We start from the raw sequence: 25,799 nt of genomic DNA on the forward strand, positions 1-25,799 counted from the left end.
CCCACTGTCCCTGCCTGTACCCCCACTGTCCCTGCCTGTCCCCCCCACCGCCCCTGCCCACCCCCCACCGCCCCTGCCCACCCCCACCACCCCGCCCACCCACCCCCCACTGTCCCTGCCCATCCCCCCACTGTCTGTCCATCCCTGCCTTGGGAGGTGCTGTCACCTGTTGGAACCGTGGGAAGCACCCCCGCCCGCCGCCGCCCAGGGTCTCTGGTTCCTGTTGCTGGTGCAGCGAGGGCCACAGCACCCACCCCCCCCAGCTGGCTTGGGTTCAGCTGACCCCGTGCCCCCACCCTTCTGTTCGACCTGAGCCTGTACCCCCATCCCTGGCCCTGCATGACCATAAACTCCTTGAGGGGAGGAACTGAGTGAGTCCTGCCCCCACTGAGTTCCTCTTGCCCCTCCTTCTCATTTTGGGGCGGAGGGAACTGTCATCTGTCCCCTAGGGGCGGCAGATGGCTGCTTAGCTTAGAAAGGAAAACAGCACAATTTAGAATTAGTCCTGGGTGAAAGGTCGAGGCAGCATCTGCCTCCCGCTGCTTTCTGGAGTCGCATTTCTATGGAGTGGGCCTGGCAGGGAGGGTGGGAGCAGCACAGTGGAAATACTGAGGCGGGAACCAAGCAGAGGCGGTGGCGGTGGAGGTGGTGGTGGTGGCACAGCAGGTGCCGGGGCCACTTGGCACCCTCCCCCCCCCAGCCCTCCTGGAGCCCCCGCCCGCTGCTTACCTGCGGGGGCCCAGACAGGACAGGTTAGCCCTGCACTGCCAGGCCACTGAGTGTGGGGGATGGGACAGGCAGGTACCAGGTGACCCTAAGAGGGAGGCACAGAAGAGGAGTCTGTGGGGGCACACCTGGCGTGGGCTGGGTCTCCGCCGTGGGAGCCCGAGAGCTGGGTGGCTTGGTGGACAGGGCAGCTGTCTCATCCAGTCGGGGGAGACTGGCGTTGCCTATCTCAAGCCCCCCTTTTTAGCCCCAGAGGGGTCTCCCCACCGCCCGACAGGAGGAGATAAGGGGACGGTGGAGGGTGGGGTGCGGGTCACTCATGGAAGCACTGAGGATCCCCGTGGGCGAGGCGGCTGTTGGGTGGCACCTTACTTGGCCAAGCCCTGGCACCCGACTCACGGTTCACACCCGCCCGCCCGCCGAGACAGCGTTGAAGACAGAGTGGCCTGGGTACTGGGGGTGTGGCCAGTGCCAGGGCCATGAGGGGTTTGGTCACAGGCTGGTGGTCCTGGCCATGGCCAAGCTGCTGGCCTGAGGTCCCTCCCACCTTCTCAGGGACGTCTGGGTGCTGTGTGGAGGGCAGGTGTCAGATGTCTGTAGGCGCTCCAGCTCTGTGGCCAGGTGGGAGAGAGGTGCAGACCGGCGGGGGGCACAGGCTGGAGGCTGCCCACAGCAGCAGCGGGAGACTGTGCCCAAAGCTGCCCCCCACACCTGGCTCAGAACGTTCTCCAGGCTCGGCCGGTTCCCTGCCCCTAGCACATCCTGCAGCACCTCCAGGCCGTGGCTGTGGGGCTGGGGCGGGGGCCTTCCCTGTGGTGTCCGGTGCCCAGGCTGGGAGTGGGGGCGGACAATGGGCCCTCTCAGCCTGCATTCCCCCACGGGAGCCTCCTCAGGCCTCCGGCTGGGGCTCCTGCCCCACCCGCTGGGAGCAGCTGCCGCCACGTCCGACACCTGCTCCCAGCTGCCCTTTGTCCGAGCACCGACGCCTGATTTATGGGGCGTGTTTTCCTCTTGCTGGCCCGGCGTGATACAGCCTCGTTAACTGGGATGCGTTTGGTTGGGCAGATTCTCCCACAGTCCTCCACGTTGGGTGGGGAGTGGGGCCTGGTGTCCGGGCAGAGCGTCGTGGTCCATCTGGGGACAACCTATGTCCGGTGACCTCAGGACACTTGGCGGGAGACTGCTCTAGGGGCTTGGACCACCACTGTGTCCCCCTGGGGTCCCCCCTGGGCAGCTCATGTGGAGTCCCCTAAAGCTGTGGGGTGGGCCTCCCCTGCCCCTCTCCCCGTCTTGCCCAGCAGGTGAGCTTTTCCCGCTCCTTGGAGCCTTGAGGGCCCGGGAGGCAGGGGACCGGCTTGCATGGGCCAGGCTGAGGAAGCTCCAGCCCCTGCTTTGATGGCCCAGCGCCCTGTGTCCTGCACCCACCCCCTGCCGACTTCGTCAGCGGCTGGGAAAGAAAAAAGGGCCTTTTCTCCAAGCGGGAGCCGTGGCCAACTCCTGCCTGACAATGGAGCATTTATGTGGAGGGAGGGCCCCTCCTGAGGCCACAGCCCAGCCCAGCCTGTGGGCTCCACGGGTTCCCAGCGGCAGCTCTGCCTCGGGGACCAGCCAGCCTGTAACTGGATCTGAGTGCAGTGGGAACCACGCCTGCCCTCCCCACAGGTGCCCGGAGAGGCAGGTCTGTCGCTGCAGCCCCGGAGTGACCGGCCACACAGGATGGGGGAGGGGGAGCTTCATTCCAGGGCTGTGCCCGTCACTCACTGGGCTGGTGGGAGCCGTAGCAAGGGCCGAGTGAACTCCCCAGAGCCCCTTTGGAGGGGGTGACATGTGTTTTCTTTAAGCCAGTTGGTTTGGGACTTTTGGCTTCTGGCAACAGATGGTCGGCCAGAGTGGCCCTTTTGCGTTCTGTCTACCCAAGCCGTGGCCACGGGTAAAAGCCTTCAGGGAAGACAGATGTCTCCTGGGCCTTTGGGACAGGGGCGTGGCTGGCTGCTGAGAAACGCACAGGAACCGCGCCCCCAGCCTCCACAAGCCCCTCAGGGTAAGGCCCCCCCCAGGCCACTGTCACACATATCACAGGTTTGATTGGAGACACTGGGGTGGGAATAAGCGGGAGAGGAAGCGAGGACTTGGGGGGCCGGTGGGGGTCCCGTGCGAAGCTGGCAGCTTCAGGGCCGGTCCTGGGGCAGGTGGCCGCTGCAGCCTCCCACCCAGGTAGGCTCTGGAAGGCAGGGCGGTTCCCCCTGTACATCCCATCTAGAGGAGGCCACGCCTACCCAGGGCCTGAGCTGTGGGGCCGCTGCCTTCCCAGGCCGCTGGGGCTGCTGGGGGCTGGTGGCATGTTCTGCTTCAGAGGCTTCACTACTGGGAAGAGCGGCGCCTGGCGGGTCCCAGACCTTCCCCCGAAGCGTAAGGCCAGGAGGTGACTGGGGCCAGAGATTTATGACCACAGCAGGTGGCTGGGGGGGCAGGCTCTGCGCCCGTCACCACAGGGAACAGGTGAGACCAGGCCTGGGCGGAGATGCAGGACCGCTCCCCTGGCTCCCCTTGTTCTGTCTGAGCCTGGACTGTGTGTCCAGGGTGAGGAGCGGCCTTTCGCCCACCCTGATGGGGCTGCAGAGACCTGGCAGAGGGGCGTCCTCCTGGCACCTTGGTTTCCCTGGCTGTAATGTGGATGCTTCTGCTCCCGGCCGATGTGCCTGGATGTGTGTTATGAAGACTCGATGTGGAAAGAGAAACGTGTCCAGGGGCTGAGCATGGGCAGGGAATGGGCCGACCTGCATCCCCAGTGTGGTCTCAGCGTTAGGTGTCCCATCAGAAAGCCTTCTTGGCCGGGTGCGGTGGCTCACGCCTGTAATCGCAGCACTTTGGGAGGCCGAGGCGGGCGGATCATAAGGTCAAGACATCAAGAGCATCCTGACCAACATGGAGAAACCCCGTCTCTACTAAAAATACAAAAATTAACTGGGTGTGGCCGGGCGCGGTGGCTCAAGCCTGTAATCCCAGCACTTCGGGAGGCCAAGACGGGCGGATCACGAGGTCAGGAGATCGAGACCATCCTGGCTAACGTGGTGAAACCCCATCTCTACTAAAAAATACAAAAAACTAGCCGAGCGAGGTGGCGGGCGCCTGGAGTCCCAGCTACTCGGGAGGCTGAGGCAGGAGAATGGCGGGAACCCGGGGGGCGGAGCTTGCAGTGAGCTGAGATCCGGCCACTGCACTCCAGCCTGGGCGACAGAGCGAGACTCCGTCTCAAAAAAAAAAAAAAAAAAAAAAAATTAGCTGGGCGTGGTGTTGGGTGCCTGTAGTCCCAGCTATTCAGGAGGCTGAGGCAGGAGAATCGCTTGAACCTGGGAGGCAGAGGTTGCAGTGAGCCGAGATCACACCACTGCACTCCAGCCTGGGCAACAGAGCGAGATTCCGTCTCAAAAAAAAAAAAAAAAAAGAGGCTTCCACATAGGAAGGGGCACGGGAAGGTGATCCACGCTTTCCACAGCTGCCATCATGTTGACACCTGAAGGTTGGAAAAACCACGACCTTCGTTACTGCCCAAGCAATGCCTGTTCGCTGTAGCAAAGCCGGAAAGAAAAGCAGATAGGCCTGCAGACCCGGAGGCCCTGCGGAGCTGATGTGCATGGCTTCTCTCCATGGCTCTCTGCGGGTGTAGACCCAGACCCCTGCCTGGGCTGTGGAGTCCAAGCTGGGTCCTGCTGGAATATCCTAGTATCTAGCTTGTTCTCCCAGTTAGCAGTCGTTTTTCTTTCTCTCTCTCTCTTTTTTTTTTTTTTTTTGAGTCTTGCTCTGTCGCCCAGGCTGGAGTGCAGTGGCGTGATTTCGGCTGGCTACAACCTCTGCCTCCCGGATTCAAGCGATTCTCCTGCCTCAGCCTCATTTAGTGACATTCAGTACATTCCCAAAGTTGTGCAATCACGGCATCTGTCTAGTTCCAGAGCATTTCGTCAGCCCTAAGGGAGCCCTGCTAAGCAGCCATCTCGCCCGTGCCCGGGGTGTGGGGGGAGGCAGCTGTGCCCATGACAGGTGCCCGGTGCTGACTGGTGGGGGCGCTGGGGAAGCAGGTGGGAACTAACTGCCCTGGCACATCTGCCAACAGCTGTGGCGGGGCCTTCGTGGGCCCGCGATGCCAGGACCCCAACCCGTGCCTCAGCACCCCCTGCAAGAACGCCGGGACATGCCACGTGGTGGACCGCGGAGGCATGGCAGACTACGCCTGCAGCTGTCCCCTGGGCTTCTCTGGGCCCCTCTGCCTCACGCCCCTGGACAACGCTTGCCTCACCAACCCCTGCCGTAATGGGGGCACCTGCGACCTGCTCACGCTCACGGAGTACAAGTGCCGCTGCCCGCCCGGCTGGTCAGGTGAGGGAGGACCCACAGCCCGAGGGGTGGGCAGACCCAGGCCCGCCACCAGCTGCCCATGCAACTCGAGGTACTTGGCGGGATCCAGGCCCGGGTCTGTGACCTGGAAGTAATTGGGAGCCCCTGACCCAGGGTCCCCGCCCCGCTCCTAGCCCCGGAGTCACCTTGTTTTCAGCTGCTTGCTCTGGCCCAACCCTTGCTGTCCCTGCTTCTGCGAGACAAGGGGAGCCTCTGTGTCCAGGCTGCCCCTGCCCCCTTCCTCCTGCCATGCACTGACCCTCACCTGTTAGGGTGAAGGGTGTCTGGAGGTGTCAGCTCTGGGAGGAGACGGCCCGGGCTCAGGCCTCTTGGGACCTGTGGTCCTTCATCTACCAAAGGTGACCGGTCTCACAGCAGGTCCTGAGGATCAAATGTGATAGCACCTAGGCTGGCACTTCCAGGGGGCCTGAAGGGAGGGAAGGCCTGGCCTCGGGGAGCAGTGAGGCCAGCACAACCCTCTTGTCCCCTTGTCCCCAGGGAAATCATGCCAGCAGGCTGACCCCTGCGCCTCCAACCCCTGTGCCAACGGTGGCCAGTGCCTGCCCTTCGAGGCCTCCTACATCTGCCACTGCCCACCCAGCTTCCACGGCCCCACCTGCCGGCAGGATGTCAACGAGTGCGGCCAGAACCCGGGGCTCTGCCGCCATGGAGGCACCTGCCACAACGAGGTCGGCTCCTACCGCTGCGTCTGCCGCGCCACCCACACCGGGCCCAACTGCGAGCGGCCCTACGTGCCCTGCAGCCCCTCGCCCTGCCAGAACGGGGGCACCTGCCGCCCCACGGGTGACGTCACCCACGAGTGCGCCTGCCTGCCAGGTAGTGCTACCCGCCGGCTGGGGTGCACAAGCCCCTCCCCGGCTGCCAGGCCCGAGGGGCGGGGACGGGGGCACCTGGTGTAGGGGGAGCCCTGGGAGGGCCCATGGCGGGGAGTTGGGAAGGCAGGGTGGCGAGTTCCCCAGACTGCAAGTGGTGGTGTGGCAGGGGTGGCGCGTCTGGAGCGGGGTGTGCGCTGGGAAGACACTTGCACAGGGTCTGGGTGCCAGCCTGTGTCTTTTGAGTTCCTTGGAGCTCACATTCGAGCTGTAGGACGCCCTGCCTCCCCCCAGTGCAGGCACCCTGACTTGCGCAACCCCTGGGGTTTCCCCTGCAGTGGGGCTGGGGCTGGAGAGGGTGTGGGAGCTGCGGGTTGCACTATCACTTCCCTGAACCGTGGCCCTTCCTGCTGTCCTGCTGGTCTCCTGTGGGTGGGGGTGACAGGTAGGCACAACCCCCTGCCCGTGCCTCCAGCGGCTCCCCGATCCCTGTGTTGTATGTAGGAGCCTCTGTGCTGTAGTTCTTGTTTGAGTAAATTTTGCAGCAGCTCTAGAAATAAGGAAGAGTTTGAAAAGTTTGAAAACCTCCAGTCTTGGCCAGGCGCGGTGGCTCACACCTGTAATCCCAGCACTTTGGGAGGCCGAGGCAGGCGGATCACGAGGTCAGGAGATGCAGACCATCCTGGCTAACACAGTGAAACCCCGTCTCTACTAAAAATACAAAAGAAAAAAAAAATTAGGCCGGGCGCGGTGGCTCAAGCCTGTAATCCCAGCACTTTGGGAGGCCGAGACGGGCGGATCACGAGGTTAGGAGATCGAGACCATCCTGGCTAACACGGTGAAACCCCGTCTCTACTAAAAAAAAAAATACAAAAAACTAGCCGGGCGAGGTGGCGAGTGCCTGTAGTCCCAGCTACTCGGGAGGCTGAGGCAGGAGAATGGTGTAAACCCAGGAGGCGGAGCTTGCAGTGAGCAGAGGTCCAGCCACCGCACTCCAGCCTGGGTGACAGAGCGAGACTCCGTCTCAAAAAAAAAAAAAAAAAAAAGAAAAGAAAAAAGGAAACCTCCAGTCTCAGCTGCACAGAATGGCTGTTAGGTGGGAATGGGGAGAGGGCCTTCAGGCAGGGGTGGGGCCGGGGGGTGCACAGGGTCCTGGCTGACCCACGGGTGACCCAAGGGCTGCTCCACCCCCTTGGAAGCCCCAGGCTGGCCTGGCCTCTGCAAAGGGGAAGCTCCCTGGCTGCCCAGTCAGCTGAGCCCAGCCAACTTCGTGCAGACGCCAGACGTGTGCGTTTCCTGCAAGTCACTGGGCGAGCGTGGGGTGGGGACAGGCACTCCCTGGCCAGCTTGGATCTCTGCAGGGTGGGGCGCAGAGTCCTTCTGCTGATGGGGGCTCAGATGCCTTCCTAGCAGCCATGGGACCCTAGCTGCAGTCACATGGGTTGAGGGGCCGAGCTCTCGGGGGGCTGTGGTTCAGGCTAGGGCAGGTGGGGTGTGTGCAGCCTTGTCCAAGGCCACCTGTGTGCAGAGCTGACACCCTCCCACCTTGGGCAGGGTGGGTGAGAACCTCCTGGTGAGGCCCAGCAGCAGGGTGCTGGGCCTGCTCAGAGCCACTGCCTGTGCAGGGGCAGCTCAGGGCCCTGGGGAGTGGGCAGGGAGGGAAGGGGAGGGGCTGGCGGGGTTTACTTACTTGAGAGTGGGCAGATCTCACAGGCTGGGGGCTGGGCCACCCCTTCGGTGAGGGCTGTGCTCACTGCCTGCTGTGGGGTCTGGCCGTTTCAGGATGAGATAACCATCCGGGGGCCTCCGCAAATGACTCAGGCCTGCCAGACCCCAGCTTCACGCTCTCCCAGGTGGCCCCTGCACCCAGGCCCCCTGAGGGGCCCTCAGCCGCCTCTGGTGGTCAGGGAGCCCAGGAGACAGCTGTGTGTGGAGTCACGGGGAACAGAGATGCGGGCAGCCCTGAGCTTTGCAGGCCGGGGAGCTGGCTGGGATTTGGAGTCGCACAGCCTGCCTGGCATGTCAGCACTGTCTCCTCTTAGGGTCACTGGCTGAGGCTGCGTTGCAGAGGGGCCAGCTGGGGTCCACGGAGCTCTCACTGGCTTCCCCGCCCTCTTTCCCACCTGTGTTCCTCAGCCAGCACTGTGCAGGACAGCCCCGGGGTCGCAGGCCCAGCCAGGGGCCCCACCTACCTAAGAGCCGGGGTGCAGGGTCCCACACATGAGTGGGGACCGGGACTCAGGCTCCAGGCTCTGATTTTTTTTTTTTTTGAGACAGGGTCTGTGTCACTCAGGCTGGAATATAGTGACGCAGCCTCAGCTCACTGCAGCCTTGACCTCCCAGGCTAAAACGATCCTCCTGCCTCAGCCCCTCAAGTAGCTGGGACCACAGGCGCGCGCCACCATGCTTTGCTACTTCTTGTATTTTTTTTATAGAGACAGGGTTTCGCCATGTTGTCCCGGCTGGTCTTGAACGCCTGGGTGCAAGCTGTCGGGCCGCTTCAGCCTCCCAAAGTGCTGGGATTCCAGGCGGGAGCCACCGCGCCGGGGCTGGGCTCTGATTTCGGGTGCTCCCCAAGCCGTTTTGCATTTTGGATTTTGGTTGTCTCTGGCTGCCTGCCTTTGCTCCGGTCCGGTGGACGGACGGGGACGGGCAGGGTGGTGGCGGTGGCGCAATGTCTCAGAGGGAGGGGCCGAGCAGGTGGGAGCTCCAAGGGCAAGGGGGGTTCAAAGGCATCTCGGGAGGGCAGCAATTAGTAACCGGCTGCAGGTTTGGCTGTTGCCGAACGCGCCTTTCTGGGTTGATGATTGAACCAGCGGGAGTTGAGTGGATTAATAGCTAACTGGCTGCCCTGGAGGCCTGGGTGGGGCCACGCCTCGGGGGAGGGGGCCCCGGCAGCTTGTGGAGAAGGTGGAGGAGGAGGTGGGCGCCAGAGCTCTGCCCAGGAAGGATGGGCCATCTGAGTCTCTGCAGCGTCCCCGGGGCTGCCGGGGCCCAGCCTGCCCCAACCAGCAGCCTCCCGGCCCCATGTCCCCTGCTGCTCAGAGCCCAGGCCCCAGTGTCAGCCCCCAAAGATGGGGTACATGGCCCCCCTACTGAGACATTGTAGGGAGCTCTGAGCATGCAGGCGGCACCCAGGTGTGGGAGCTGCCGGAAACTCCAAGAGACACAAGGGTTTTTATGACAGAATCTGGAACCCTGTGTTCCTGAGTCCCTGTTTAGCCAGCCCTGTCCAAAATGATTCTTTAGAGCAGGATGTGTCCCTCTGGGCACTGGAGTGAGGCAGGGGACAGGCACAGATCCCAGAGGCCCCAGGGCAGGGCCGTGGAGGCCAGGCAATTGTGTCCAGAGCAGCGTGTTGGGGGTCCAGGCAGGAACCGGCTTGGACCTCAGGGAAGAGGCTGACCCAGCACCTCTTGTGGCAGGCTTCACCGGCCAGAACTGCGAGGAAAATATCGACGACTGTCCAGGAAACAACTGCAAGAATGGGGGCGCCTGTGTGGACGGCGTGAACACCTACAACTGCCGCTGCCCGCCAGAGTGGACAGGTGCGTACACCGGTGGCCGCAGGGCGGGGCAGCCGGGGCGGGGCTACTACTCACTTACTGAACTGCACTCACGGGCAGAGTGCGGAGCAGCCAAGACCCTGTCCCAGGCCAGGCAGGCTGGGGTTGGCCGAGAAGGAAACATGATGGGGGGCCCCACTCCCTGTGGCCAGGGTCTGACGCCCCTCACCTCGGGGGTCAGCATAGACAGGGCCCTGGTTGGTCTGTGTGGGCCGTTTGCAACCTGGCCCCAGGCAGCCCCTGTGCCCAGTGGGGTGTCCTGGCATTGAGGGCCTTCAGCACCCCACTCAGGCCACGCTTCCTGGGCCAGTCACAGTGATGCCCAGATGAACAGACAGGCTCTGCGCTCGGGAATTACCCTCTGGTGGGGTGATAGGCGCAGGGGCACCCTGATGCAGCCATGTCCACCCCGACGCAGCCATGTCCACAGAGCACAAAGAGGAGGCAAGACTCCCCCATGGTGCTGGGCGTGCAGAGGAAGGAGTGATTGAGGCTGGCGGTGGGTGGAGGAGTCAGCCCAGGAAGGCTTCCTGGAGGGGGTGGCATTGCAGCACTGCATCTTAAGCGACAAGGAACTCAGGGAGTGGCAGCTGCCCGGGGTCGACAGCTCATGTTCCCTGCAGGTCAGTACTGTACCGAGGACGTGGACGAGTGCCAGCTGATGCCAAATGCCTGCCAGAACGGCGGGACCTGCCACAACACCCACGGTGGCTACAACTGCGTGTGTGTCAACGGCTGGACCGGTGAGGACTGCAGCGAGAACATCGATGACTGCGCCAGCGCCGCCTGCTTCCACGGCGCCACCTGCCATGACCGCGTGGCCTCCTTCTACTGCGAGTGTCCCCACGGCCGCACAGGTGAGTGCCCTGAGGCCCAGGTGGGCGCGGTGGGGGCTCACATGGGCCAGGCCTGACCTGTGTGACCTCACCCAGGGACTATGGCCCTCCTGTGCCCAGGATAACCTGAAAGGGCCTTTCTGGTCAGGGAGGCCGGTGGTGGCCATGAGTCTCCCTGAGTGTCACGGGACCCTCGATGGGGTCATGGCGGGCAGCTCCTCCTGGGGTGCCAGTGGGGATGGACCCCAGTCGTGGGTGGTGCGCCATGGCTGGCCCAGGGGCCGTGCCTGCTGACCGCCGCTGCCTGCGCAGGTCTGCTGTGTCACCTCAACGATGCGTGTATCAGTAACCCCTGCAACGAGGGCTCCAACTGCGACACCAACCCTGTCAACGGCAAGGCCATCTGCACCTGCCCCTCGGGGTACACGGGCCCGGCCTGCAGCCAGGACGTGGACGAGTGCTCGCTGGGTAGGTGCTGGCACAGGGGGTGCGTCCGGATGGGGGTAGCAGCCTGGCCCCAGAGCCGGTGGGAAGTCATTTCTGGCTTCAGGGGGTGCTCAGTTGGATGGGGTATGGGACCCTGCCAGTCCGACGTGGGGGATGTGCGGCGAGGTGTTGCAGGGGCCAGAGTGCCTGGAGAAGCCTCTCACCCGTGTGCCCTTGCCAGGTGCCAACCCCTGCGAGCACGCGGGCAAGTGCATCAACACGCTGGGCTCCTTCGAGTGCCAGTGCCTGCAGGGCTACACGGGCCCCCGCTGCGAGATCGACGTCAACGAGTGTGTCTCGAACCCGTGCCAGAACGACGCCACCTGCCTGGACCAGATCGGGGAGTTCCAGTGCATCTGCATGCCTGGTGCGCCCGCCGGGGCCAGGGCGGGAAACTGAGTCGAGGCTGGGCAGCCTTGGAGGGGCAGCCCCGGGGGCATCTGTGGGCCGCTTCCCCTTCCCCAGCCTCTGTGCCTTCTGGGCCCACAGCCTGCACAGGGCGTGGGGAAACTGAGGCCAGGCCACAGGGCCAGCAGAGCATGCGGCAGTGCTAGGTAGATGAGGGTGCCGGGCTGGGGGCTGCAGGGGGGTAGGTGCACAGAAGGTCCTTGGTGGCTGGGATACTGGGCTCAAGGCAGGGGTTGTGTCCATCCCAAGTCCCCAGCTGTGCCCGGGGCACTGCGGCTGCGCGTGCCCCCCTCACTGTTCCCCCACCCCACAGGCTACGAGGGTGTGCACTGCGAGGTCAACACGGATGAGTGCGCCAGCAGCCCCTGCCTGCACAATGGCCGCTGCCTGGACAAGATCAATGAGTTCCAGTGCGAGTGCCCCACGGGTGAGGGCCGCCCCCACCCCCTGCCCCTGGGCCGTCTGCACCCCGGCCTCCTGAGGGGTTGTCTGCACCCCAGCCTCCTGAGGGGTGCCTGGCTGAGGGTTGTGTCCCCTGCCCCTGGGCCGTCTGCACCCTGGCCTCCTGAGGGGTCATCTGCACCCCGGCTTCCTGAGGGGTGCCTGGCCGAGGGTTGTGTCCCCTGTCCCTGGGCCGTCTGCACCCCGGCCTCCTGAGGGGTCGTCTGCACCCCGGCCTCCTGAGGGGTCGTCTGCACCCCAGCCTCCTGAGGGGTGCCTGGCCGAGGGTTGTGTCCCCTGCCCCTGGGCCGTCTTTACCCCGGCCTCCTGAGGGGTTGTCTGCACCCCGGCCTCCTGAGGGGTCGTCTGCACCCCAGCCTCCTGAGGGGTGCCTGGCCGAGGGTTGTGTCCCCTGTCTCTGGGCCGTCTGCACCCTGGCCTCCTGAGGGGTACCTGGCTGTGGGTTGTGTTCAGGTTCCCGGGACAGAGTGTTTTGCCTCATGAGTGGATGGGGGTGTTTTCAGACTTCCCTGAAGGGCAGGGCCCAGTGGGGAGTGGGAGCTTGCCCGGGGGTCACGGTGGAGCCCAGGGCCAGGAGATCCTCCTTGATCTGGGTGCAGCCGCTCCTGCCTGGAGAAAAGGGTGTACCAGGAGCCGTGGTGCCCAGACAGGGAGGAGGCTCCAGCCTGGCTTTCTGAGGGCTCGAGGCTGGGAGGGAGGCCAGCCTGCCCCGTCTTGCCATGTCCCCTGCCCAGTGGCACGCCAGCCGCAAGGCCAGGGTACGCAGAGAACCCTGTGGGGCAGGTTGGCCTGCGGTGGAGATGATGGCCGCCCGGGGCGGACTTGGAGGAACTCATAGGGGCCTGGGTGAAAGGTGTTTCCATCTGTCCCAGAGCCGGGGGCCGGGCGCAGAACCCAGGGAGGTGTTGCCGGTCCAAGCCCAGGCTCCCGAGACAGATTAGCCGTCCCAGACACCGGAGCGAGGGGAGCCCCATTCTCCGCCCGGCTCCACTGTAGCCATAGCAACCCAGTCGGTTTGGGAAAAAGGCCCCTTCTGTGGGAGCGAGGGCGTGCGGTGCTGGCGGAGGGGCTTTGATCCGGGGAGTGGGCGGCGGGAGGCAGGGAGAGCCTGGGGTTGGCTGAGCCCAGGCTGAGTGTGCCCCGGGGAACCCAGCTGGGAGCTCACTGCTGGGGTCTGGCCGGGGTCCCCTGAAGACCCATAATGCTGTTGCACATGACTCCCTCTCCTCCCCGGCCCCAGGCTTCACTGGGCACCTCTGCCAGTATGACGTGGATGAGTGTGCCAGCACCCCCTGCAAGAATGGTGCCAAGTGCCTGGACGGACCCAACACTTACACCTGCGTGTGCACAGAAGGTGCGGGCTGGCGCCCACCAGCGGGAAGGGACAGGGTACAGGGGAGAAGGCACTCAGGGCAGTGAAGGTGACAAGGTCTTAGACATCTTGGTCTGGGCCACCTGGTCCAGAGACCAAGAGCACAGCTCAGCCCCAATCCTGGGTGGGTGGGAACGCCCCTCCACAAAAGACATGCCCGGAGCCCTCCTCAGGTGGGTACAGGCGACCCCAGGTCTGGTCATAGGTGTCCTGGGAGCAGCCAGTCCTGATTCTTCCCGTGCCCGCCCCTCCCGTGGTCCAGGGTACACGGGGATGCACTGCGAGGTGGACATTGATGAGTGCGACCCCGACCCCTGCCACTACGGCTCCTGCAAGGACGGCGTCGCCACCTTCACCTGCCTCTGCCGCCCGGGTTACACGGGCCACCACTGCGAGACCAACATCAACGAGTGCTCCAGCCAGCCCTGCCGCCACGGGGGCACCTGCCAGGACCGCGACAACGCCTACCTCTGCTTCTGTCTGAAGGGGACCACAGGTGGCCGGCCAGGCGTGTGGCAGGCGGGTAGCCAGTGGGTAGGGTGGGTCCAGGAACTGACCGCCACGTGCCACCCCTTCAGGACCCAACTGCGAGATCAACCTGGACGACTGTGCCAGCAGCCCCTGCGACTCGGGCACCTGTCTGGACAAGATTGACGGCTACGAGTGTGCCTGTGAGCCGGGCTACACAGGTGAGTGGCCCTGCACATGGGGGCTGACTGGACTGCGCTCACAGGTCAAGGTCAGCCACTGCCCCGGGGTTGCTGAGGGGTTGGGTGGGGGCTTTGAGGCTGCCCACCTGGGCAGACTAGTCTGCAGCAGAGACTGCAGCAGGGCCAGGGCTACAGCCAGCAGCATGGTGGGCGCCCTCCACCCCCTACCCCTTGTCTCTGGTCAGAGCTGTCCCAGGCCGTGTTGGCATGGTGGCCCAGCAGGCCAAGAGGGAGCGGCCAGCCCTGAGGCCAGGCTTGAGTTCCTTCTTCCTCTGTGACTCACCAGCACCTTTGAGCAGGTCCCTCTGCCTCTGTGGGCCTCAGATTCCCATCAGTCAGGGCCATAGCAGCCCCTGCCGCTGGGCCCCCTGGGAGGATGACTTGAGTGGGCACTGGTGCCCGGGGAGGCTGGCACGTGGCACACTGTGACCTAAGACAGTTTCTGACATCTGGAAGGATGCGTCCAGAAGGGTGATCGCCCTGGCTCAACAGACAGGGAAACCGAGGTTGATGTGGGTGGGACCCCCGGGCTCTGGGCCTTTGAGTCTGACCCACCCCTGCCTGCAGGGAGCATGTGCAACATCAACATCGATGAGTGTGCGGGCAACCCCTGCCACAACGGGGGCACCTGCCAGGACGGCATCAATGGCTTCACCTGCCGCTGTCCCGAGGGCTACCACGACCCCACCTGCCTGTCTGAGGTCAATGAGTGCAACAGCAACCCCTGTGTTCACGGGGCCTGCCGGGACAGCCTCAACGGGTATGCGGCGGGGCCGATCGTGGGGACACATCAGTCCTAAACCCTGGGAGCTCTGCTGCCAGGAGGGTGGCACCTGCACAGAGCTTGAGATGGGCCAGAAATGGACCTCGGATGGGGCCGGGTGGCAGGGAGCTCCCCTCGGGGACGCATGTGCCTCTGGGTCCTCAGTCGGTCTGCAGTCCACACCTGGCAGCCCTGCACCCAGCAGCTCTGTGCCACGCGTCCTTGTGGGCTGCATGGTGGGCTCCGGACACGGGTCCACAGTGACCCCTGAAACACGTTTGCATGGTCGCAGCAGCGAGTGTTTCTGATGTCCATGATGGGCCTGGCAGCACTCTGCCTGGATGGGACCATTTAAATCAGCAGGGACCTCATTGCCCTCATTTGGCACAGAGGAGGCACTTGCTTTGTTCAGGGCCACACAGCGGGCAAGTGGCGGGGGTCTTTTCACAGCACCCCACTGCCCTACGCTTGGCATGATCCCCTTGCTAACGAACCAAACCCTGTCGCAGTCTTGGTTATGGGAAGCACTGTAGCCCTCACATTCTTTCTTTATTTTGAGACAGAGCCTCACTCTGTTGTCCAGGCTGGAGTCCAGTGGCATGATCTCAGCTCACTGCAGCCTCCACCCTCCAGGTTCAAGTGATTCCCCTGCCTCGGCCTCCTGAGTAGCTGAGATTATGGGCGTGCGCCACCACACCTGGTTAATTTTTGTATTCTTAGTATAGACAGGGTGGGGGAGTTTCGCCACGTTGGCCAGGCTGGTCTCGAACTCCTGGCCTCAAGTGACTCACCCACCTCTGCCTCCCAAAGTGCTGGGATTACAGGTGTGAGCCACTGTGCCCAACCTGCCCCCACTAAAGGACTCTGCGAGTCTGAGTAGATGGGCACCTCGGCCAGCCCATGGGGCACTGCAGACCCAGGAGTGTCCAGGCCCTGGCCGTGCTGCTCGGGCCTCCCTTGACTGCAGTGTGGTCCCCCTTGCAGGTACAAGTGCGACTGTGACCCTGGGTGGAGCGGGACCAACTGTGACATCAACAATAATGAGTGTGAATCCAACCCTTGTGTCAACGGTGGCACCTGCAAAGACATGACCAGTGGCTATGTGTGCACCTGCCGGGAGGGCTTCAGTGGTGAGTGGGCTGTGCATTTCTCAGTGCAGAGGGCTGCCCTCGAGTCTGGGGAGCTGGAGACACAGGATGGGACCCAGGTCCAGCCAGCACCATGCATGGTGTCTCCCTCCTGTGGCAAAGCCTTAGCTCCAGGCCTCTGGCTCTCGGAGATGAGGAGGGGCCTGGGGTGGGGAGCAGGCCCAGGGCTGCTGTTGTGGGGCCCTCCCAAGGTGCCTGGGGGTGCTGGACATGTTGAGTGCTGTCCCCTTCCCACCAGGTCCCAACTGCCAGACCAACATCAACGAGTGTGCATCCAACCCGTGTCTGAACCAGGGCACGTGTATTGACGACGTTGCGGGGTACAAGTGCAACTGCCTGCTGCCCTACACAGGTGAGGGGTGGGTGGGGCCTGTGCTGGAGAGGGCGGGGTCTGTGCTGAAGGGGGCAGGGCCTATGCTGGAGAGGGCGGGGCCTGTGCTGGAGAGGGTGGGGCCAGGTGTGGGGGCAGCCTGGGAAGCCGTGACTGGCGGGTAAAGTGGTGGCTTTCTTGGGGCTGGACCTGGGCCCTTGGGCTCTGTGCTCCCAGCGCCCACCCTGCTGGGGGCCTCTGGGGGCCGGGCTTCCCCACCCCCACCAGCCGGGCCTGAGGGATTCCTTTGACGGCGGGCCCTCTTTGTGTGAGGGGAACAAGGAAGCCTCTGTTTCGGCTGAGCAGGGAGGGGTAAGTTCCCCCAACTGTCCAGCCCCTGCCATGAACCCAGCCAAGGGGATCGCAGGAAATGATCTCCTCTAGAAAAGACAAAGAAGAGTCCACAAGCACCGGGGTCCTGGTGCTCCCCAGGAGCAGGCGGAGGGTGCTGCCTCGGGGCCTGGTCAGGGTGGGCCTGCCTGGCCAGGCGGCCAGGCTGGAGGTTCCACGCCTGTGGTTCCCATGACATCCAGCAGCCTGTGGCCAAAACGCTGTTTTCTTTGACCAAAGTTAAGGACCTGGGTTTTCTCTCCCGTGTCAGTCAGTGAGGACCCTCCCTCCGCCGCCGGGCGCCCCTGTCCCTTTTGGACACGTCGATCGGGCCGGTGGTAGGAGCGGCGGTGCTGACCCGCTTCCTATCTGCCCGCTTCCTGCTTCCTTTTGCACAATTGTCGGAAACTCTGGCGCAGTTCCTGCCTGCCCAGGTCACCGTGGAAACCAATAGGAAGAGAGGCCCTGGAAAGTCGCCCCAGCAGGCCAGGGAGATAATGGGGGACAGGGAAGATAACGCAGTCCCCACGGTTATAAACAGGAAGCTCAGCCATGGGGTTGTGCAGAAAAGGCCCTCGGCTGTGCACGTGGTTCCCACACAGCCTTTGCCAGACACCCTGCATGGTCCTAGAGGTCCCCAGGCTGTGCCTGATGCCCCCGACACACAGGATGTGCTGAGGGCCTGGGCCTGTCCTCTCCATCGCAGCCCTTGTTCATTGGCCTCCCGTGATGGGCGTTTGCTGCTTGTGACACGAAGTCCCAGGATTAGTTTCAGGCCTCGGTCTCAGGCCAGGACCTTTCGTCATCACTCGGAGATGAGGGGGCTGGCGTCAGGGGTGGGCCCAGGTGCTTGGAGTGTCGTGGAGCCCACCCGGCTGAGGCCGCCTCCGCTGGTGCAGTCCTTGTTCCTGGGCACTCCTGGCGGGGTGAGGCCTAGGCTGTGCCCCGCTGCCAACCGGGAATGAGGGGTGGCTTCTGAGCACATTTGTGCAGCTTGTCTTCAGCGTCCTCCAATCTGTGCTCCACTCCACCCCTGGGTCAGGGTCCTGACATAGCCAGGAGCACTCAGGGGTCTCCGTGCACATTTGCCTCCCGGCGGGACCAGCAGACGGCGCTCTGATGGCAGAAAGACCAGCAGGTGGTGGCCGAGCGGCCTTCATTCGGGAGATCCCTCCGGGTGAGGCCCCTGGGGTCACGTGTGTCTCCTTCCCGCAGGCGCCACGTGTGAGGTGGTGCTGGCCCCGTGTGCCCCCAGCCCCTGCAGAAACGGTGGGGAGTGCAGGGAATCCGAGGACTATGAGAGCTTCTCCTGCGTCTGCCCCACGGGCTGGCAAGGTGAGGCTGGCCCAGGGCCAGCGGGGGCTGGGACGGGAGGTCAGGACGTCTTCGGGACACAGGCAGCTCCCAGGCAGGCTAGATGAGCCTTTGGAGAGGAGCCGGTGGGTGCTGAGGAGGCCCTGGTCAGAGAAGCTCTGGAATCAGGAATTGACCTGGGAGCACCCTTCCCAACTCCAGTTCCTGTGACCTTCTTAGGCCAAAATTAGGGGAGACAGGATGGTCCTGGGGCCACGGAAGCCCACTCCTGGGGGTCGGGAGAGGCACTATAGGTGGGTGGGCCAGCCTGGGAAGGGCCTGGAGGGCCAGGGGCTGCTGGTGACCAACTGGCCTCCTCCTGCCCCGCAGGGCAGACCTGTGAGGTCGACATCAATGAGTGTGTTGTGAGCCCGTGCCGGCACGGCGCGTCCTGCCAAAACACCCACGGCGGCTACCGCTGCCACTGCCAGGCCGGCTACAGCGGGCGCAACTGCGAGACTGACATCGACGACTGCCGGCCCAGTGAGTGGCCCCGCGGCTCTGGCCGCCTCCCGGAAGCTCTCAGGCCTCAGTTTCCCTGGGCAGGGTTGGTGCGCATGGTGCTGGCCATAAGCGCCCAGGCGAGGCCGGAGTGTGGCTGGGAGGGTTGGGTCGGGTGTGAGGGATGTGCTGAGGGATGGCCAGGGTGGTTCAGGAGGGCCCCAGGGCCGGCTTGCCCCTCCCTGCACTTTGCGGGAGAGTCATGATAGGCCCTCCCGCGGCTCTTTGCTGAGCTGAGGATGGCTTGGGCCCGGCCTGCACTCCCGCCGGGCTCGTCAGGCCCCACTGCAGGCCAGCGCGCTCAGGTCTCCCCGGCCCTGCTTCATAGAGGTTGAGGTTGGCAGAAGCCGGGGGTCTTGCTGGCATCACCTGGCAGGCAGAGGCAAGAACTGTCACTCCTCCCCTGCTTGGTCTGTGAAACCTGCAAAGCTGTCCCCTGCCCTGGGACTTGAGGACAGGAGCAGGTGGGGAGAGAGAGACCCCAAGCACAGGAGATGGATGTGATGCAGCCTGTGGGTGCTGGGGCTCCCCACTGGACACCTTTGTCCCAGGGCGGCTCGCTGCAGCCCTGGCAATGAAAGGCTGGGCTGTCCGCAGCCTTCCCAGCCCCCTCCCACAAGTGTGGGTTTGTGTCTGCCCCTCACACACCCTTCCGTCCCCTCCCAGACCCGTGTCACAACGGCGGCTCCTGCACAGACGGCATCAACACGGCCTTCTGCGACTGCCTGCCCGGCTTCCAGGGCACTTTCTGTGAGGAGGACATCAACGAGTGTGCCAGTGACCCCTGCCGCAACGGGGCCAACTGCACGGACTGCGTGGACAGCTACACGTGCACCTGTCCCGCGGGCTTCAGCGGGATCCACTGTGAGAACAACACGCCCGACTGCACAGAGAGGTGCGCGGGGCTCGAGTGAGGCCATGGGGGGAAACGGGCAGTGTGGGCCACACGCAGTAGCTGGCAGCCTGACACACCACGCAAGCGTCTGCCCAGGCCTGCTGGGCACTTAGCACTGGTTGCAGCCGGGCACACCACGCAGGCGTCCACCTAGGCCTGCTGGGCACTTAGTGCTGGCTGCATTGAGTCCAGACATTGTTCATTGTACCAACGTGTCCCTCCTGAGAGGGCCACTGTGACCTCCTCCTGTGTCCCGCACCAGGAACGCCAGTAGTCCGTCCTGAAGAACTGGTGCGCCTCCTTCTATTAGACAACGAGAACTCTGTCACTCTTGTTTCCTTTTTGCCGTGGTTGCCAGGAAGCTCGTGGTAAACGTCAGTCTCATCCCTGATTTCTGACGTTAATTACCTCCCGTATTACCAGGGCAGGTTCTGGTTTCTCCCTCATTCTTACTTTAACCACCCTATGCCTGTGCGTTTGGTAAAGCCACTCTCGACCTGACTTATAAAGAAGGCAGGAAATGGAGGTGTGACATGGCGTGAGAGCCGGGCCCCGGGCTCTCGCTGGCTTCCCAGGATCAGCCAGGCTGCCCTGGGCCTGTTCTGGCCATCAGGCCCCTTAGGGCTGAGCGGAAGGGGAGGTGCTGGCGAGGTAGTGTCTGCTGGAGCGGGGACCAGCAATGTCCTCCTCTCAGCCCCTGCCTGTCCACCCCCCTGCAGCTCCTGCTTCAATGGTGGCACCTGCGTGGACGGAATCAACTCGTTCACCTGCCTGTGTCCACCTGGCTTCACGGGCAGCTACTGCCAGCACGATGTCAACGAGTGTGACTCACAGCCCTGCCTGCATGGCGGCACCTGTCAGGACGGCTGCGGCTCCTACAGGTGCACCTGCCCCCAGGGCTACACCGGCCCCAACTGCCAGGTGAGTGCGCCAGCCACAGAGGTGCCCGAGGGAGGGGCTCTGGGTGGGTGCCTGCCTGCAGGGGGCGGGAATGGTTACCCCCAGGTCCCACCGTGTCGGCTCAGGGTCACCCCTACACTCCTGGGCAGAGGGCTTCGGGGATCTGAGCAGCCAGTGAAGGAATCTGATGCGGGAGCAGCAGGCATCTTCATTTCAGTCTGGGTTTCTGGAGCCAGGGCAGGAGCTCAGGAATTGGGGGGATTGAGGAAAGACGTTCCTTCTAGCAAAGGCCGAGGGTGGTCTGGACCTGCTGAGGGCCCTGAGGGAGACCCAGCCCAGGCTGTTTTCCATGTGGGGGCGGTGGGGAGTCCAGGGACGGCAGTTTCCACTTCTGTAGAATGGGTTGAGGCCCAGGTTGGAGTAGGCCCCTTGGTGGATGTGCGTTCTGAGCTACTGGGGAAATGGCCAGGGGGGTGGGCACACGGCTGACCCCAGCCTGTCCCTAGAACCTCGTGCACTGGTGTGACTCCTCGCCCTGCAAGAATGGTGGCAAATGCTGGCAGACCCACACCCAGTACCGCTGCGAGTGCCCCAGTGGCTGGACCGGCCTTTACTGTGATGTGCCCAGCGTGTCCTGTGAGGTGGCTGCGCAGCGACAAGGTAACCCGCTGTGCCCACCCGGCTCGGGTCCCAGCCCGCCAAGGTCCTCCGTGGGCCTGGGCCTCACCTGTCCCCCACCCCAACCCCCACAGGCGTTGATGTTGCCCGGCTGTGCCAGCATGGAGGGCTCTGCGTGGATGCGGGCAACACGCACCACTGCCGTTGCCAGGCAGGCTACACGGGCAGCTACTGTGAGGACCTGGTGGACGAGTGCTCACCCAGCCCCTGCCAGAACGGGGCCACCTGCACAGACTACCTGGGCGGCTACTCCTGCAAGGTGGGGGCCCATCCTAGGGTGAGGGTTGTGGCCGACACGAGTGTTGCCACACACTGGGCCCTGACTGGGAGCTGGCACAGTGGAGAAAACTGAACCTGATAGGCCCATGCACCATTCAGTCTCATTACGGGAGGGCTGGGGTAATCAGGGTAGACCACCTGGAAGAGGCGGCCTGTGGAGAGCCCGAAGGAGGGTGAATATTGCTGAGAAGTGGGATGGGGTTTTCCCTTCCTCTAGATTGTGTCTGGGCTTGGCCAACACCTACCCTGAGACCCTCACCTCTATCCTACGGGACGGAGTCCACCCACCCCCAACAGGCAGTGACTCCGGTCACCGAGGCCCCGCCAGGGTCTGTTGGGCTGGGTCTCCCTCCAGGTCTGACAGGAGCGAGGGGCCTGTGGCTTCGCTGGACCTGAGGGCAGCTCACGTGGCCCTGTCAGCCCTCATGGTGGGGTGGGGGAACGCTGCATCCTGGCACCAACTGAGCCGCAGGGCCCCTTGTTCTGTTGCCTGCACAGTGCGTGGCCGGCTACCACGGGGTGAACTGCTCTGAGGAGATTGATGAGTGCCTGTCCCACCCCTGCCAGAACGGGGGCACCTGCCTTGACCTCCCCAACACCTACAAGTGCTCCTGCCCACGGGGCACACAGGGTAAGGGCCACCGCACGGAGTGCTTATCGGGCATCCATGGCCAGGGCAGGGGTAGGGCAGGCACCCCGTGATCGGCCCGAGGCATCCAGGAACCAGCCAGAAACTCCCAGTTTCCCACGTGAGGCCAAGGCCAACGCAGAGCTGCCTGGGGAAAGGGCCCAGAGTGGGGGGCCCAGCGGGAAGGGCGTCTCCACGGCACCCTCTGCACCTGGCTCACCCGAGCGTCCGTGCAGCCCCAGACCTGAGCGCTTGTTGTCTGGGATGGACACGCGGCACGGCAGGGCTGGCACAGCAGTGAGTTCGGGCCGCTGATGGCACCTGGCCCCACAGGTGTGCACTGTGAGATCAACGTGGACGACTGCAACCCCCCTGTTGACCCCGTGTCCCGGAGCCCCAAGTGCTTCAACAACGGCACCTGCGTGGACCAGGTGGGCGGCTACAGCTGTACCTGCCCGCCGGGCTTCGTAGGTGAGCGCTGCGAGGGGGATGTCAACGAGTGCCTCTCCAATCCCTGCGACGCCCGCGGCACCCAGAACTGCGTGCAGCGCGTCAACGACTTCCACTGCGAGTGCCGTGCCGGTCACACTGGTGGGTGCCGTGCCCGGGCGGGTGGGGCTTGCAGGGCAGCAGGGTGAGCCTCTCACTGCCCTGCTCTCACCCCCAGGGCGCCGCTGCGAGTCAGTCATCAACGGCTGTAAGGGCAAGCCCTGTAAGAATGGGGGCACCTGTGCCGTGGCCTCCAACACCGCCCGTGGGTTCATCTGCAAGTGCCCTGCGGTAGGTGCAGGGGTGCAGGGAGGTGGGGGCCCTCCAGGGGAGACACCTGGGAAGGTCCACCTGAGGGCCTTGGGGCACAGACTGGGCAGCGATCCTCACAGCCTTCATCTTCCTAATCACCCTGACATCATTTTTTTTTAGTTTCAATAAATGATTTTAGAGACATTTTAGATTTATAGAAAAATGGAGTGGAAAGTAGATGCCCTGGGGTGGCTCTCCCCTGCACGCAGTTCTCCTGATTAGCAGCTTGCTATTTCACTCCAGATTTCACTGATACATTGTTACCAACACCAGCCCTTCCTGTAGCTGGGGCTTGCCCTTGGCTTTGTGGTTGTAGGTTTGGGCTGAGGTATGACACGCCTGCCCACCCTCGCAGGATTATGGCAGAGAGTCCCTGCCCTAAAGTCCTCAGCGCTCCACCAGTGTACCCCTTCCTCCATCTCCCGACCCCCTGGCACCCCCTAATTTTTCTCTGTCGATAGAATGTTTGTAAAGGGTTTTGCTGCTGGGGACAAGGCTGTAGGCTGCCTCCCAGGTTAGGGGAGAGCGGTGGAACTGCTGGCCGGGGGCTGGGCGCGAGGTGGCGGGCGGTGGGGGACGGCCCACCCTGACACTGTCTTGCCTTCCCTCCCGGGCAGGGCTTCGAGGGCGCCACGTGTGAGAATGACGCTCGCACCTGCGGCAGCCTGCGCTGCCTCAACGGTGGCACGTGCATCTCTGGCCCGCGCAGCCCCACCTGCCTGTGCCTGGGCCCCTTCACGGGCCCTGAGTGCCAGTTCCCGGCCAGCAGCCCCTGCCTGGGCGGCAACCCCTGCTACAACCAGGGGACCTGTGAGCCCACGTCGGAGAGCCCCTTCTACCGTTGCCTGTGCCCCGCCAAATTCAACGGGCTCTTGTGCCACATCCTGGACTACAGCTTCGGGGGCGGGGCCGGGCGCGACATCCCCCCGCCGCAGATCGAGGAGGCCTGCGAGCTGCCCGAGTGCCAGGAGGACGCGGGCAACAAGGTCTGCAGCCTGCAGTGCAACAACCACGCGTGCGGCTGGGACGGCGGCGACTGCTCCCTCAACTTCAATGACCCCTGGAAGAACTGCACGCAGTCTCTGCAGTGCTGGAAGTACTTCAGCGACGGCCACTGTGACAGCCAGTGCAACTCGGCCGGCTGCCTCTTCGACGGCTTCGATTGCCAGCGCGCCGAAGGCCAGTGCAAGTAAGGCTGCGGGGCGCATGGGGCTGAGGGAGGACCTGAACTTGGATGTGGCCTGGATTAGGGCCCAGAGGCCAGCACGCAGTTCCTAAGACTCTGCTCAGGGGGTGCAGGGACGTCCCCCGCGGCCGGCCAGCGGGTGCGAGGCCCGCGAGGAAGGTGGCCTGAGCGTGTCCCACTCCCCACAGCCCCCTGTACGACCAGTACTGCAAGGACCACTTCAGCGACGGGCACTGCGACCAGGGCTGCAACAGCGCGGAGTGCGAGTGGGACGGGCTGGACTGCGCGGAGCATGTGCCGGAGAGGCTGGCGGCGGGCACGCTGGTGGTGGTGGTGCTGATGCCCCCGGAGCAGCTGCGCAACAGCTCCTTCCACTTCCTGCGGGAGCTCAGCCGGGTGCTGCACACCAACGTGGTCTTCAAGCGCGACGCGCACGGCCAGCAGATGATCTTCCCGTACTACGGCCGCGAGGAGGAGCTGCGCAAGCACCCCATCAAGCGTGCCGCCGAGGGCTGGGCCGCCCCCGAGGCCTTGCTGGGCCAGGTGAAGGCCTCGCTGCTCCCTGGTGGCGGTGGCGGTGGGCGGCGGCGGAGGGAGCTGGACCCCATGGACGTCCGCGGGTGAGTGAGACCCGGCGCCCGCGCTCAATCTCGGCACCTCTCCTGGGCCCTTCCCCACGGCCTCCCTGCCCCTCACAGCCGGCGCCGCGGCAAGCAGTACTCTCCCCACTTTAGGGTAAAAGAGACGGAGGTTCCGAGAGGACCTGGGACCTCAGGGCCTGCACAGGCAAGGAGCAGAGGCAGCATTCCAGCTCAGGGCCCTGACCCCAGAGCCACACCCTTCCCCTGGGCAGGCGGCGCTCCTGTGCCCAGTAGGTGATTTTGAGATTGAGCTGTGCCCTAGGCACTGGGTACGGCCCTGATTAAAACTCAGCCCTCTGCCAGCTGAGGAGGGTCACGCCTGTAATCCCAGCACTTTGGGATGCTGAGGCAGGAGGAGCCCTTGAGCCTAAGAGTTGGAGACCAGCCTGGGCAACATAGGGAGACCTTGTCTCTGTTTTTTTTTTTTTTAAATGTATTGGCCGGGCGCGGTGGCTCACGCCTGTAATCCTAGCACTTTGGGAGGCCAAGGTGGGCGGATCATGAGGTCAGGAGATCAAGACCATCTTGGCTAACACAGTGAAACCCCGTCTCTACTAAAAATAAAAAAAATTAGCTGGACATGGGGGCAGACAACTGTAGTCCCAGCTACTCGGGAGGCTGAGGCAGGAGAATGGCGGGAACCCGGGAGGCGGAGCTTGCAGTGAGCCAAGATGGCACCACTGCACTCCAAGCCTGGGCGACAGAGCAAGACTCCGTCTCAAAAAAAAAAAAAATGTATTAAAAGAAATAAAAAACAAAAAACTCAGCTCTCCAGGCGCTCCCACAGGGCTGAACAGACCCACCCCCAGACGAGAATGCCATTTGGTCATGGCATCTGCCTGGCTTAGGCTGGAGAGGAGGCAGGTGGAGGTCTTGGGAGGGGGCATTGCTGGGCCTTGCAGATGGAGGAGGAGCTGGTGGGGGGAGGGGTGGTCCATGGTGGGAGAACACAGGCAGGGGCAGCCTGAGTACAGGGGGCACCCCACGAGGCTCCTGCCCATGCCTACTCGATCTGGGGCAGCTGGACCCAGGAGCCAGATTGGTTGTGCCCTTGGTGTACCTGACCGTGGTGGGTTTGCCCGTCAGTTCTGCTGGCTTGGAACAGCCCCGGAAGTCAGAAGCATCATCTCACAGGCTGGTTGGGATCCTGATCATGGGAACCCAGCCCTGGGGAGCAGGAGTCCCAGCAGGGAGCAGAGCTCACCCCCAGCCAGCATCACCACACAGCCCACCCCCACCGCACAACTGCGCCCACCCCCACCGCACACCTGCGCTTCCCACGGGACCTGGGGATGACTCCTAGGGCAGAACTGGGCTCCTGGCACGTTCTCTGTCCCGATATGAGGAAACGTGTTTGTGGCACCAGCAGGAGCCAGAGAGGGTGGCAGGACAGGCCAGGGAGAGCGCATTGGCAGTTATCTGGGATGAGCCGTGATCAGTACTGGCCAGAGTCTAGGGGCTGCAGGGCACCAGTCCCCTGTAGGGCAGCTGCTGTCAGATCAGACCTGGCTTCCCGCCGCCCCAGGCTGCCTCGC

At 63.8% G+C, this 25,799-nt stretch overlaps 1 protein-coding gene across 1 annotated transcript in view; it reads left to right on the top strand.

Annotated features, from left to right (window-relative positions):
- Window positions 1–25,799, top strand: part of NOTCH1 (notch receptor 1) — a 53,258-nt gene that overhangs the window by 18,478 nt on the left and 8,981 nt on the right. Inside the window, exons 3-26 of the mRNA XM_015116353.3 lie at window positions 4,838–5,100; window positions 5,617–5,955; window positions 9,377–9,499; window positions 10,141–10,374; window positions 10,666–10,821; window positions 11,021–11,206; window positions 11,561–11,674; window positions 12,950–13,063; window positions 13,344–13,577; window positions 13,660–13,770; window positions 14,359–14,551; window positions 15,539–15,684; window positions 15,941–16,054; window positions 17,618–17,737; window positions 18,086–18,238; window positions 18,923–19,151; window positions 19,871–20,072; window positions 20,558–20,711; window positions 20,804–20,988; window positions 21,507–21,639; window positions 21,970–22,227; window positions 22,304–22,416; window positions 23,055–23,626; window positions 23,812–24,243. Coding sequence (XP_014971839.2) covers window positions 4,838–5,100; window positions 5,617–5,955; window positions 9,377–9,499; window positions 10,141–10,374; window positions 10,666–10,821; window positions 11,021–11,206; window positions 11,561–11,674; window positions 12,950–13,063; window positions 13,344–13,577; window positions 13,660–13,770; window positions 14,359–14,551; window positions 15,539–15,684; window positions 15,941–16,054; window positions 17,618–17,737; window positions 18,086–18,238; window positions 18,923–19,151; window positions 19,871–20,072; window positions 20,558–20,711; window positions 20,804–20,988; window positions 21,507–21,639; window positions 21,970–22,227; window positions 22,304–22,416; window positions 23,055–23,626; window positions 23,812–24,243 — 4,878 coding nt within the window. The remainder of the gene's footprint in view (window positions 1–4,837; window positions 5,101–5,616; window positions 5,956–9,376; window positions 9,500–10,140; window positions 10,375–10,665; window positions 10,822–11,020; window positions 11,207–11,560; window positions 11,675–12,949; window positions 13,064–13,343; window positions 13,578–13,659; window positions 13,771–14,358; window positions 14,552–15,538; window positions 15,685–15,940; window positions 16,055–17,617; window positions 17,738–18,085; window positions 18,239–18,922; window positions 19,152–19,870; window positions 20,073–20,557; window positions 20,712–20,803; window positions 20,989–21,506; window positions 21,640–21,969; window positions 22,228–22,303; window positions 22,417–23,054; window positions 23,627–23,811; window positions 24,244–25,799) is intronic.

Source organism: Macaca mulatta, chromosome 15, assembly GCF_049350105.2.
Source record: "Macaca mulatta isolate MMU2019108-1 chromosome 15, T2T-MMU8v2.0, whole genome shotgun sequence".
NCBI lineage: Eukaryota > Metazoa > Chordata > Mammalia > Primates > Cercopithecidae > Macaca > Macaca mulatta.